At 44.9% G+C, this 14,637-nt stretch overlaps 1 protein-coding gene across 3 annotated transcripts in view; it reads right to left on the reverse strand.

Moving 5' to 3' along the window:
* Nucleotides 1–14,637, reverse strand: part of kdm6a (lysine (K)-specific demethylase 6A) — an 85,176-nt gene that overhangs the window by 11,012 nt on the left and 59,527 nt on the right. For all 3 annotated transcript variants that reach the window (XM_023980768.3, XM_023980767.3, XM_023980766.3), the window contains 10 exons: nucleotides 10,503–10,596; nucleotides 8,879–9,005; nucleotides 7,873–7,971; nucleotides 6,840–7,059; nucleotides 6,120–6,290; nucleotides 5,153–5,269; nucleotides 4,096–4,173; nucleotides 3,744–3,851; nucleotides 3,157–3,609; nucleotides 292–1,169 (listed from right to left, as the gene is read on the reverse strand). In XM_023980768.3, the coding sequence (XP_023836536.1) occupies nucleotides 292–1,169; nucleotides 3,157–3,609; nucleotides 3,744–3,851; nucleotides 4,096–4,173; nucleotides 5,153–5,269; nucleotides 6,120–6,290; nucleotides 6,840–7,059; nucleotides 7,873–7,971; nucleotides 8,879–9,005; nucleotides 10,503–10,596 (2,345 nt within the window). The remainder of the gene's footprint in view (nucleotides 1–291; nucleotides 1,170–3,156; nucleotides 3,610–3,743; nucleotides 3,852–4,095; nucleotides 4,174–5,152; nucleotides 5,270–6,119; nucleotides 6,291–6,839; nucleotides 7,060–7,872; nucleotides 7,972–8,878; nucleotides 9,006–10,502; nucleotides 10,597–14,637) is intronic.

Consider the following 14,637-nt stretch of genomic DNA (forward strand, 5'->3'; position numbering starts at 1 on the left):
AATTAAAAAAATGAATTGAAGGTTGTTTGTTGATGTAAAGATCAAACATTTCAGATTTTAAGGTTGCGTCATTAGATTTGGAGTCAAAGAAAAAAACGAGGTTCCTGCTTAAAAAATTTGAACACCACTGCTGTAGTTTGTATGGCCTTTACAAGAAAAAACCACTACATTGCATTAGAACATGCAGCATTTGAAACATCCATCCTATGGCCATTGACTTCTTTCAAAAAAGCACACCAAAGGTTACAAATTAATATGTGACTGATGTGATAGAAGGATATGATGTCCTACCTGCATGCTTTGAGCACCTGGCTGGAGCTGGGGTAGATGGAGACTGAGGACCATGGGGCCAGGGCAGGCCTGCTGTGAGACACCCCAGTGGGCTCTACTTTCACTGGGCTCCGAGAGTCATCTAGCCCCTTACCGTTGACCTGTGGGGTAGTGGTAGCGGTACGGGTGGTTCCGCTGTTGGACGGGCTTCTGATAAGGCTGTTGGCTGTGAGGGGGTGGTGGTCGGCGCAGCGCGGGGGGGAGGGGGTGGAGGCGGACATGGCTGAGAGGGGCGAGGAGGCCACAGAGCGTTCCGACAGGGGTTTGGGACCTCCGTGGTGGACACCCGGGTGGATGTTGTTGACCTTGATGTTATTGTCCCTGGTGGCTCCTTGATTAACACCACCGTGATTATTATTATTATCGTAGTTAGTAACATCCTTATTACTGGCTTTTCCCATGAGCAAGGCTGAGAGCTGAGGATTGTCTGAACTGAGCGCGCCCGGAGGAGAGCCGGGCTGGGATTGGCTCTCTGTGGTCACCGCCCCCTGCTGGATGTGATTAGCCAATCCCTGCATAGGGGCAGTGGTACCGGGACTAAGCAGCGTCCCTGTGGTGGTAGCCAATCCACTGCTGCTTCCTGAAGGCGTGGTCTCTTTGGTTTGGGCCACTGAGGTAGTGGTGGCGGAGTGGAGGGGCAAGAAGGGGAGGTGGTTGGGGGCACCGGCCCTCTGGGGCGAAGAGGAGAAGGAGGAAGAGGAGGCAGGGCAGGGCCCGGTAGAATGTCCGACCTGATTTAGAATTTGTGCACCGGATCCAGCGGCCTGGGAGGAGGATGAAGAGAAAGGGTGTTCTCCATTGGGACCTGCCGAATGTGAACCTGGACCTTTGTGAAGCCCCTGGATAGAGGGGGAGAAAAACAGACTGATCAGCGATGAGGGTCAAGACAGTTAATGAGATGCAAATCAAGAAAAGTGACAGACCAAGTCAGAGCAAAATAAAAGGAGGTTGAGTGAAAGAGTGAGCAATAGAGAATTCACAAGATAGTAGGAATATGAATCTTTCCCTTTCAAGATGATCAATACGCATCTAGTTAGATGCATGGGCAATGATACGTCTCAGTTTTAAATGATTCGGTATGATTTAGAGAACGAATCGACGCGATTTGGTTTGATAACAGCTTGATTCGATGCACTTTTGCTGAATAAATACATTCACTTTCTATTAGAAATTCAAATCTGCTGCTAATGGAACTCATGAGCTGGATCTGTCTGAGCTGTGTTGTGTGCGTCTCCCTGAATGGATTTTACTTCACCCCCCCCATCTCAAAATGTAATGGTTTTGACCTTTTGGAAGTTTAGTGAGCTTCTTTTCTCCTCCCGCTTTGGCATGCAGTGCGCCTCGCAAAAGTGATTGCTCGTTATGAAACTATCAACTTTACCCTGTATGCCAAAAAATTACCATATACACCTGCTCTTTCCATGACATAGACTGACCAGGTGAATCCTGGTGAAAGCTATGATCCCTTGATGTCACTTGTTAAGTCCACTTCAAATCAGTTTAGATGAAGAGGCAGGTTAAATAAGGATTTTTAAGCCCTGAAACAATTGAGACATGGATTGTGTAAGTGTGCCATTCAGAGGGTGAATGAACAAGACAAAATATTTAAGTGCCTTTGAACAGGGTATGGTTGTACGTGCCAGGCGCACCGGTTTGAGTGTGTCAAGAACTGCAATGCTGCTGGGTTTTTCACGCTCAACAGTTTCCCGTGTGTATCAAGAATGGTCCACCACCCAAAGGACATTCAGAAAACTTAGCACAACTGTGGGAAGCATTGACATGTTGACATGTGCCAGCATCCCTATGACATCCCAAGGTGTTCCTAATGTTTGGTGTACACTGATTGTTTAAAGCAAAACAACCAAAACTATTGCGGATGGTGAACCTGAACAATCTAAATAAAATAATTTGTAAGCCCCGTTCAGCAGGTATCGCCAGATGAGAGTTGTGTCTCCGGTAGCTTACTTTTATAACACCATTTTCAATTGAGCAATAAGGCCCGAGGAGGTGTGGTATATGGCCAATATACCACGGCTAAGGGCTGTTCTTATGAACGACGCATCACGGAGTGCCTGGACACAGCCCTTAGCCATAGTATATTGGCCATATACCACAACCTCCCAAGGAGCCTTATTGCTATTATAAACTGGTTACCAACATAATTAGAGCAGTAAAAATAAATGTGTTGTCATATCCGTGGAATACGGTCTGCTATACCACGGCTATCAGCATTCAGGGCTCAAACCACACAGTTTATAATAATCCATTGGTAACAATAACCTAGCAAATTACATTAGCTGTCACTCAACTAATAAAGCTTAATATCAAGCTAACCATTTCAGCATTTGAATGCTTAAGGTGCCGCACAGACGTGCAAGATCAGGAAGAGGATGCCTACCTCACGTTGGTCAGTGCACGAAGCTGGGAACAGTGAGTAGTTTGACTAGGCTACTAATATTACCTATGGTTATTTGGCATGCAAAAAATGACTTGTAGATCAATGACTGTTAACAGTTATATGCTTAGTTTGAGACTGAAGAGGAGGCTACATCAATTGTCACAAAACATTTTAATGAATCGGCAATTAGTAACATTTGAATAGATTTTCAACCGACGCATACTACATTTGGATCGGTTTGGTGTCAGCGGACCGATGCGGTCTTATCTTTAACATTTGAACTGAGGGCCGATGTGTTATGGTGAAATGTTACATCCTTACAAGATAGATACAAACAGTTAGCAAACAAGATAGAACAAGAGTGAAAGTGAAAGAGAGATAAAGAACTCGTCAGAATTAAAGAGAGACTGAAACAAAAAGATATGTACCTGAGTGGAGTTGGTACGTTGCTGGCTCTTCCAGGCCTCCTCTACATTACTGGTACTATTACTGCTGTGACTGGTGTTGTTGCTGGTGGGGGTACTGGGGTTACTGGTACTAGTGGCATTGCAGTTGTGAGGTAGACAGTTCTGCTGTAGGTAAGGCACGTTTCCATTACTCCCGCCACCTCCCGTTAGACCGCCCGGTAACGTCCCTGCACCCGGTAGACCGGGATTGCGATTATTGCCCACAGTTCCCCCCTCTGGATTGCCTAGCTGCCCAAGGGGACTTGAAGATAAAAGTGTGTTGGCCATTGGCCGAGCAGTACAGGGGGGACGGGCTGTTGTTTGACTGACGGGTGAAGTCCGGGAGAGGGGGTGAGGGGAGGGGAGGGAGTTTGGGGACAGCGAGGGGCCGTTGGGTAGGGTGGGCCGCAACTGTCCTGCTGCCTGCTGTCTCACCTAGCCAATTAAAGGGGTGATGGGAGAAAGACAACAGTTTGAATACTGTTTATAATAAAATATGTGGTGTTTGCTTATCTGTGTGTGTGTGTGTGTGTGTGTGTGTGTGTGTGTGTGTGTGTGTGTGTGTGTACCTGATGTTGATGCTGCTGCATGAGGGAGAACTGTTTTTCCAGCTGGTCCAGAATCTGCATCTGTGGTGGTTTCAGACTGGCCCGGTTGGTCCGGAGCTGATCCAGGAGCTAGAAGAGGATGGAAAGGTACAGGCATTTAGAACCATTGTTAACTATTTACTTTCTGAAGTGTTTTGCTTATGGCTTTTTATGCTTACTATTCAGTACGCAAGTTGCTTTATACTGCAAAGTTGCTTTGGAGAAGGGCTGTAGAGTCTGTAAAATGACTCACATGTAACAAATACAGTTCAGGTCTGACTCATTTAATTAGAATCAGACACTGGTATGGTTTGATTGGAAGAGCAGAACCCACCTGTAGTTTCTGTGGTGTTAGGTACCAGCTGGGGATCTGGTGTTGTACCGGGTGGTTTGTCCACAGGTCCACAGCACTCTGTGGGATCAGAGAGAGATACCTGGCAATAAAGCTTGTAACAATTTAGGCATAATTCCTATTTGCGTTCACAAAGCTGGTATAGGGTCAGTTGGCATGACAGAGATTTGGTTCTGGGTTCTGACATTAGGCTGGGTTAAGGACCAATGTTACCTCTAAGCTGTGTGCAGCTGCCCCAGGACTGCCGCGCAGAAGAAATATCAGCCCGTGCAGAGAAGCACAAGAATGAACTTCACCAAACTTTCTAGTTTTCCCCCTTAGTTAACACTATCAACGTTTCCCTTTACTGTGCAAATTGTGATCGAATCAACACAATGTTAGCCACTTTAAATGCAACATACCGGAACAAAACAAACTATGCAGAGATTTTCTTGTAGCCAGAGCGCATTGAGTACGACTCTATTGCGTTGACTCAGGCCCATACACAGACCAGGGCGCCATAACCAATCAGAGCTGCATAATCCCTATATGCAAATAGACCATTGCCACATATGGATCTGTGCCATTTACTTTGAACTGGACTGTGTTTACAGCATGAGTGGTCGTGAATAAATGTGCTTGTTTCGAGATCAAAGCAAATGCTGCATGTAGCTAGGTGTGTACATTTATTCATATTCTTTGCTAGTAAGCAAGTTATTAGCTCAGATATAGCTAATTTCTAGACAGAAATGGGGGAGTGGTTGCTTGCTACAAGAGCACAAAACATGTGCATTACTAGCCATCTTTGAAAAGCAAGTCAGGTAAAGAGCTTTTTTACTGTAAGGGGCAGTGTTGTATTTTGGGGCAGTGTTGTATTTTGGGGCAAAAAGTCAGAGGGTAGCAAAATTGGCCACTGTTATAACTATAACTTAAAGCGGGTACAGCCACAGTGTTTACAGTAAATGTGCGCCAGAAGTTGCACAGAATTTTCACAACTTTCAAGTTTGCGCTCAGCAGACCTGAAATGTTTGAGGGAACATTGTTAAGGACTGAACCATACCTTAGCCGGGCTGGCGGTGCGTTTTCTCTTGGCGGGGCTGGCCTGACCGTCAGTGTGGCTGGGATGGGGGGAGACGTGCGTTTGGCCCTGGCCTCCCTCACCACCCTGGTGGGACGCCTGGGGGAGAGGCAAGAGAGGAGGGTTAATGGGGGAGAGGGAGAGGAGGGTTAATGGGGGAGAGGGAGAGGAGGGTTAATGGGGGAGAGAGGGAGGAGGATTATTGGGAGAGGCAGGAAAGGAGGGGGGAGGATGGTTCTGTTACTATGTGTAGAGGGTTTGGACTAAGAACAGATACCACAACCCCGACAACAACCTTATTGATAGTCTAATCAGAAATCTCAGAGCCAACAATGTGTGTGACAGTCTTGTCTTTTTTTCTTGGCAGGAGAAATGAGATGAATTGATATGGAACGTAAAGGAACTTAAATATTTGGGTTACCACCGTTTGCCATCAAACCTTTGGTGCCAAGGTAGTTTTAATGTCAAACGGTCGTCCAAGAAAAACAAGACATGGCAGGCAAGTTGAGAATTCATCAGATATCATTCAGAGTCACTAACATATAACAATTCCATATCAGAAGTTTCCATTCATTCTGTGCATGTCATTTCAAACAGAGTTGATGGGTGAGTGAGAGTAGCATTGACTGATGACTTGTACTGTTGTATTAGGAACCACACAGAGAATTTCATCTACTAAATGTGAGGTTAGTGTTAGTGAGGGCGATTCTCGTCTCAACTCCTTCGCTTTTTCTGCACTGATGCAAACGTTTCTAGACAGATGAATGCAAATATTGCCTGTGGGCATCCACTGTGTTCCACCTATCCTGAGTTTTCCAATCAGTGCCAATGAGAGGAGAGAAAAGGAGGAAAGGAGAAGACTATTGAGATGCACCAGGACAGGACAGGTTAGGCAGTAGTAGTAGTAAGGGTTTGTTAGCTGGGTGTTATCGGTCTCTAGTGGTCTCACCTGCTGCTGCTGTGTCTGTGACCCTGGGCTGCCTGCTGCAGTGTTCAGGCCCCCCTGTCTGGAGGTGAGCTCAGCGGGGATGGGCAGGCTCCACGCCTCCTCAATACTAGGAAGCATTTTAGTACCCTTCCCCCCCGCAAGACTACCTGGCTGAGGGTTACACAACTGAGCCTATAGGAGGAGGAAATGGCGTAAAGACACATTTCAGTACTGGTTTACGGTACGGTAGGACAATCCAGTGACACTACGTACTGAGCACCTTGTGGAGTATAGTACTGTAATACTTTCTACTAAGTCAATCAGTTATAGTATAGGTACTTGTACAAGAAATACAGCCTCTTCAGAGATGATATAAAGTCAAATGAAAAGAATCACTCAAAGAATGGTCAATGCCATGAGATTGTCTTTACGATTACTGATGAGAATGTGTAGTATCGCATCAATATGAATCAGTGTTCATATATCAATGAGTCAAATCAAAAATCACAGAACTACGTCACAGTCCGTAAAATAAACAACAATAAACAAATGTACAAAATAGAGCTCTTAAAACACTTGCATGATACACCACAACACAACAAAGCACAAAACAACCCAACACACACCACAACGTTTAACAGAAAAGGGCCAGCTGAAATCTTTGGTTACTGGTTGGTTGGTGTGTGCATGTGTGTGTGTGTACATCTCTGCATGTGTATCCCTCCCTCCCTCCCTGCCTACCTGCAGCAGCTTAATGCGGTGTGTGAGGGCGGCGGTGTTAGTGCAGGACTTGCTGCGGGTGGCGTTGATGTAACACTTGATGGCGTCGTGCGGCTGTCCGCAGGATTCATAGAGCGTGCCCAGGTCCATCCAGGCAGCTGCGTGACTGTGGTCCAGCTGCACTGCACAAATGTAGGCCTGCAGTGCATCCATAGGCTGGTTCTGCTGCTGGTACAGCACACTAGGGGAGAGAGGGAGGGAGGGAGAGAAAGTGAGAAAGAAGGAGTGACAGGGAGATGGGGGCAGGGTTTTTAGTGAATCCTCTCCCTCGGGTGGCCACACCCAAAGTCTATCCATACTTCACTTGCTAGGGACCTCTAACTCCCTCTCTGCCTCTCCTGTTGCAGTGTGGAGCTGCAGGGTCCCCTAGGGTCCAAACCAGCCCCTTAGAGGGCCCCTGAGCTGCAGTTTCCCTTGAGACGATACAGCACCAATACTGTAGACATAGGCTAATACTGCTGTTCCAATCCTATTGCTATGACCAACACCCACATCCACAAACACTCCAGTGTTTGTGGTAAAAAGTTTCAGTGTAAACTTCAACGATTAAAACCAAATATAAAGTATGTTGAAAACACAATATATTTGTTAAATAACATCTTTCAGAACTAAGAATCACCAAAATAAAAACTTGACAGTCAGGGAGAATCTAAAATTCCAAAAATGTAATGTTACGGGGCCCCCATTGATTTATTTATACTGCTTGAAATCACTCAGATAACATAAGAACACGGCATAAGCCATGGAAAAATGTGTAGAATTTCAGGAAACTAGCTTTAAAACTGCAAAATTGGGTCTCTGCATCCAAGTGGGCTTCTAAAACTGTGCCATTGGCCACGCCCAAGGCCCCCCCACAACTTTGCCACTGCTGCTGAAAAAAACCCTATGTGAAACACTGCACTCCATCAGATTGAGTATCCTTCATGACTTCTCCAAGGGTCCTACAGACAGATGATAGGTGAGTACACGCTGGCTGCAGTGAGTCAGGTCTTACCCTATGGAGCACCAGGTGTCAGCGCTGGCCTCAGACTTGTCAATGGACTGTCTGTAGGAGATGAAGGCATCCTGGACTTTCCCAATACTGGAGTAGCACCTGGAGAGAAACACATATTATGCTTGGTTACTAATCAACATGAACATGAATACAAAGATACAGTCAGAGAGACGTCATAGCAGAGAGACATTTCTACATTGGCTGCTTGATTTCCACTGGGTAACACAAAGTCAGCCACAAAGTCAGATGCCGCTCCGGTGGGAGAAATCAATATGAGAATATCACAACACTGGCAGGTAAGTAATACTGTGAAACCCTATCATTCCACGATTGTGGCAGGTTTATATACATTTTCAGAAATTCCAATGCAAAAAAAATATAGATACAATTTCCATATGTAGCACCTTCCACATGTATTGGTTTGGTTAAGCAGTGCAGAAGAGAACCTCCCCCGACTGTTTTTTGTATTCTCGTCAAGACCAGTATGTAGGGGATCTAGTTTCAGGCATTTCTTGCACACATGCTACGTTAGGTTAGCACTAGCCCAACCATGTCAACTGTACCCTAATGATCCATAATCAAATGGATCAAATAAGTCTAAGCCATAATAAAATTGTGTGGATTAGCAGAAAGACAAACTGAAATAAAAAATAAATACAAATTAGAGCTATTCATCTTTAGGTTTCTGTGTAACAAGAATGAGCTGTCTTCCCGGTGGGAAGACTGATCATTAATCACTGATCAATAATCAGTGCGATCAGAGAAGTAGACAATGAAGCTCTGAAACGGCTACTGTCTAGGCCTGTAAAATGTAGAGAAACAGGTGAGACTGGGGCTGAACCCAGTAGAAGAGAACAGACAAGACTGGTGAGCTTTACTGCCTTATGGGCAGAGTCCTACTCAATACACTGCTGTTGAGCCTTACACACCTGCTGGAGGGTAACTAGAGCCAGCAGGAATTCACTATGAAAGAAAATGTCAACAAAAGAAAAAGTAAGCCTCTTACCTGCCGAGGAAGTACCAGGACTGTCCAGAGTTGGGGTCTGCTTCTAGCGACTTCTGCAGACACTGGATGGCATAGCTGTCCTTGGAGCCTTTGTCCCCTAACAGCTCCACTGTGTGATGCATCCAGCCTGGAGGAGACCAGACCAGGGGAGTTAGGAGGGTGGAGGATCCAACAACTGCCACCACTAGTCTGGGTGCAGGGCTAGCCTTCTGCTAGCTGGTCAACAGCACCACTAGCTAGCAGCACCCTACACTTCACTGTCTGCAATAGTAACTCTCACCACCACTGATCTAGCAGTTCTTTCTGCTAGTCTATTACCAAGGCTAGCTAGATCGGATAACAATGGTACAGCTCGAGTGACTAATATTACACTATACATTGGTATAGTACTACACTGTCAGGCTCAGAGACACTGCTCTGTCTGTCTGGTGTGTAAAGGCACCAGTCTCATAAACGGACCAAATGGCTTGTCTGTCTAGAGCTTTCTAAAGAAGAGGGAGGGAGAGAGCAGAAAGTGGGAGGGAGGGAGGGAGAGAGGGAGATTCCTCCTCCATACACACACCAGCCATGTCTTCAAAGGTCTAAACAAGTCCCCCGGGGCTCCCTCCCCTCTCTCCCAACACACACCACACACACACACACACACACACCACACAACACACACACACACACACACACACACACACACACACACACACACACACTTCCCTAAGGACGGGCATACACACACTTCCCTAAGGACGGGCATACACACAGACATACACACACTTCCCACTCGCTCCCCTCAACACCTGTGGCGAGCCTTGCTGGGAGGTCACCATGACAACCCTGGCAGAGCCGCCGTCAGGGCAGAAAGAGAGAATGGCCGTCAGGGCAGAAAGAGAGAATGGCTTTACGACCGAGGGAACATTCTTAACCAGGGAGGATGGCAAGAAAAAAGACAAGAGCTGTGTGTTTGGAGAGGACGACATTGGGGCGGTGTGTGTCTGTGGTTGTGTGTAGCGTGGGGGTTGGGGTACACAAACTAACACCTCCATAATGAGCTGTTGCATCGGACACTGGAGGATTGGGAGAGACTTGGGAAAACAGGGAAGGGAGCAGAGAAGTGGAGATCTGGGAAAACTGTCCAGCTGGGAATACCGTGCACAACATATCCCAGAACACAATGCATGATGCAACCCTGTGTTATCAACCTTATACACCTGGTTCATATTAGTACCATCAACAACAAATACAAAGTAGTATACCTTTAGCAATGCATTTTACACTGTATTTAACCTAGGCTATTTTGAAGGGGCACAAATGTGGCCAGTAACTGACAACTAAATATATCAAACACACCACCTATAGCAACTGCTCTACAAAATTCTAGCAACCAATTTCTATAGCTTGAAAAAGATGACTTGCACTTCCCCTTTTGACTATAAAACGTAAAAGACAGCACTTTTCATATCGAAACCTTCCTAAAACAAACTAGGATAAATTTGTCAACATATTCAACAAAATCCAAAGAAAATTATAGGTTGTTACGAAAATGACATGATGTCAACAAGTAATGCATTTTCTTTCAACAAATGACAGTCTTTGACATAGTAGTATATACGAGAGAGACTGAAGGACTTACCCAGTTGTTGCAGTGTAGTAGCCTTCACCTGTGCAGGAAGATTCTCTGTCTGTAGTAAACTCTCATACGCTTCTTTTGCTGCTCTGAATTTCTTCTGCGGAATGACAAGGAGGGAAAGAGAGTGATAGAGAGAGGGGTGGGGGAAGAGAGAGAGAGAAGGGTTGATTTAGCCAGAAAGAAGGGTCAGTATGTTTTATGGTCTCACTGGTCGGACACAAAGAAGTCTGGACACCTCCTCAGACCAAACCAACAATGTGAGGCCTTTCAGACTGACCACACACACACACACACACGGCAGGGGGAGGGTCAGTCTGGGACAGGACAGGCCAGACTTAACACGTCGGACAGGTTTTAAGTGGTGTGTGTGTATGCGTTAATCATCCCACCTTCAGTGCAGTTTTTATCTGGGGAAACCTGAGAAGCCACACTGGACAGAGATGTGTTTATTTTTCTAATTGACCTCGAGTCTGATCTAGTTGTGTGTGTGTAGTCTGGAGGTCTCTGTTCTTATCTTCTTTTACTCCATCACTAGGGCGACCTGCCTTCATGTCTGCAGCCTCGAAAGCCTTCGACACACACACACTCGCGCCCGTAAAGCAGTCTGGCCCTGGGCTCTTCCTGTCTGGCCACCATAAAACCCATGTCAGGGTAAACAAAGTCACTATAGGGCAATACACCCAGCACCAGGATCTAATCCACCAACCATTACCAACTCAACATGAGAGATACTGTGTACCCTTTAGGGATGAAACAGTTACCAGTTTCACGATAAACCACGGTAAAATTCCCAACGACTGGTATTACTGTTACAAATTTTAATTATCATTAAAACCGTGTTTGATTACCACGGGTTTGAAAAATTCACGGTAAATACTGTCCAGCATCAAACAAAGTTAGCAACAGTCTGACGCAGGCGCAGCACGCAACGTGGGTTTTGTTTTGTGTGAAAACATGGCGGAAGGCAGTGACAGCGCTCGGGAGATTTTTCAGCCTTCTAAGAGGACCAAATCTGAAGTGTGGTCGTATTTTGGGTTTTACAAGAGTGCTGAGGGAAACTTCATCGAAGATGGTCCCCCTGTCTGCAGAACATGCAAGAAAAAAAAATCTGAGAAAGGGGGCAACACTTCAAATCTCTTGACTCATCTTTGTGACCACCACCCACTACTTTATAGCGAATGCAAGGTAAGTTTACTTTTAGCTCAATGCATGATGTGGGAACTTCGAAATGGTGGAAAATGTCATGGTTTGTCTGTCTAACTTGCTAATAGCTTGTCAATAATGTAAACTGAAGCTTTCAGTGTTACCTACTCTTGTAAAAACACTACACTGCTGCTGTATGGGTCGTGTGTCTGCAGACTCTATTCACCCATTGCACACGATAACACGTTATGTAGTTTAGTCACCCAACCAACATATTTTGATCATTTAAAATCCGGCAGACGTCGACTTGGTTGTAAAAGTGTTCCAACAGGAGAAACACTATAGACTCCTATACAAGACTCCTGTATTTATGTCAATAGTTGGGCTCATTGCAAATACTATCACTGTCTTCTTAAGACTCATTTGTATTTATGTAAATTGTGCATGGGGTCATTGCATATACTCAAATGCAACATAGAAGATAGACTGTGTGTGTGTAAGTGAGTAATAATWAWWAAAAAAAAATTATAATAATAATACATTTGCTATTCCCTTGTTTACAGAGTGGGCGTGCAGCAGGCAAACCCAGTAACGCAACTGGTCCCTCTTCATCTACAGTTGTGACACAGACACTCGAGCAAGCGTTTAAAAAGCAGGCTGCTTAGGCACCCACATCAAAAAATGCTCAAGACCTCAGTGCAGCCCTTTCATATTACATTGCAAAGGAYATGATGCCATTTCAAATTGTTCAAATTGCCTGACTACAAAGTGAGTGCTGCTAATTTTCTTTGTTTTTTTCTTTGTTTTGCTTACTTAAGGTTGTGTTCATTTAAACCTGCACTTGGGAAACTTTTACCTCTCATGGCCACATGGTGCCATCTTTAATGTTATTATTTTAATGTTTATGCACACAAAGTGCATGGTGCTGCAAATTTTATTTGTTTGTTGGTTTTCATATAAAACTTGGTGAAATGATTTAAGTTTATGTATCAGTACTTTATGAACATTTTCAGCACATTTTAACAATACCGCGATAAAGCTGATAATTTTGGTCACTATAATCGTGATATGGAAATTTCATACCGTTTCATCTCTAGTACCCTTTCAATAGCTCTGATTGGAAAACATTTCTTAACCCAGAGGATCAATACCTCCAGCAACGATGGCACAGAAAGAAGAGGCTTTGCCCATGATACAGTTGAAGTCGGAAGTTTACATACACTTAGGTTGGAGTCATTAAAACTCGTTTTTCAAACACTCCACAAAATTCTTGTTAACAAACTATAGTTTTGGCAAGTCGGTAAGGACATCTACTTTGTGCATGACACAAGTCATTTTTCCAACAATTGTTTACACATTATTTCACTTATAATTCACTGTATCACAATTCCAGTGGGTCAGAAGTTTACATACACCAAGATGACTGCGCCTTTAAACAGCTTGGAAAATTCCAGAAAATTATGTCATGGCGCTAGAAGCTTCTGATAGGCTAATTAACATAATTTCTGTCAATTGGAGGTGTACCTGTGGATGTATTTCGAGGTCTACCTTCAAACTCCGTGCCTCTGCTTGAAATCATGGGAAAATCAAAAGAAATCAGCCAAGACCCCAGGAAAGAAATTGGAGACCTACACAAATCTGGTTCATCCTTAGGAGCAATTTCCAAACGCCTGAAGGTACCACGTTCATCTGTACAAAAAATAGTATAAACACCATGGGACCACAAAGCCGTCATACCGCCAGGAAGGTGACGCGTTCTGTCTCCTAGAGATGATCGTACTTTGGTGCGAAAAGTGCAAATCAATCCCAGAACAACAGCAAAGGACCTTGTGAAGATGCTGGAGGAAACATGTACAAAAGTATCTATATCCACAGTAAAATGAGTCCTATAATCGACATAACCTGAAAGGCCGCTCAGCAAGGAAGAAGCCACTGCTCCAAAACCGCCATAAAAAAGCCAGACTACGGTTTGCAACTGCACATGGGGACAAAGATCATACTTTTTGGAGAAATATCCTCTGGTCTGGTGAAACAAAAATTTGGCCATAATGACCATCGTTATGTTTGGAGGAAAAAGGGGGAGGCTTGCAAGTCGAAGAACACCATCCCAACCGTGAAGTACGGGGGTGGCAGCATCATGCTGTGGGGGTGCTTTGCTGCAGGAGGGACTGGTGCCCTTCACAAAATAGATGGCATACTTCCAAAGTTGTGGCAGAATGGCTTAAGGACAACAAAGTCAAGGTATTGGAGTGGCCATCACAAAACCCTGACCTCAATCCAATAGAAGATTTGTGAGCAGAACTGAAAAAGCATGTGCGAATAAGGAGGCCTTACAAACCTGGCTCAGTTACAACAGCTCTGTCAGGAGGAAGGGGCCAAAATTCACCCAACTTATTATGGGAAGCTTGTGGAAGGCTACCCAAAGCGTTTGACTCAAGTTAAACAACTTAAAGACAATGCTACCAAATACTAACTGAGTGTATGTAAACTTCTGACCCACTGGGAATGTGATGAAAGAAATAAAAGCTGAAATAAATCATTCTCTCCACTATTATTCTGACATTTCACATTCTTAAAATAAAGTGGTGTTCCTAACTGACCTAAAATAGGGAATTTTCACTAGGATTAAATGTCAGGAATTGAGTTTAAATGTATTAAACAGACAATGCAATCGCAACCACACTGCACACTGCACACTGCCCTAACCCATCTGGACAAGAGGAATACCTATGTGAGAATGCTGTTCATCGACTACAGCTCAGCATTTAACACCATAGTACCCTCCAAACTCGTCATCAAGCTCGAGACCCTGGGTCTTGACCCCGCTCTGTGCAACTGGGTACTGGACTTCCTGACGGGCCACCCCCAGGTGGTGAGGGTAGGTAACAACATCTCCACCCCGCTGATTCTCAACACTGGTGCCCCACAAGGGTGCGTTCTGAGCCCTCTCCTGTACTCCCTGTTCACCCACGACTGCGTGGCCATGCACAACTCC

This window comes from Salvelinus sp. IW2-2015, linkage group LG36, assembly GCF_002910315.2.
Source record: "Salvelinus sp. IW2-2015 linkage group LG36, ASM291031v2, whole genome shotgun sequence".
NCBI lineage: Eukaryota > Metazoa > Chordata > Actinopteri > Salmoniformes > Salmonidae > Salvelinus > Salvelinus sp. IW2-2015.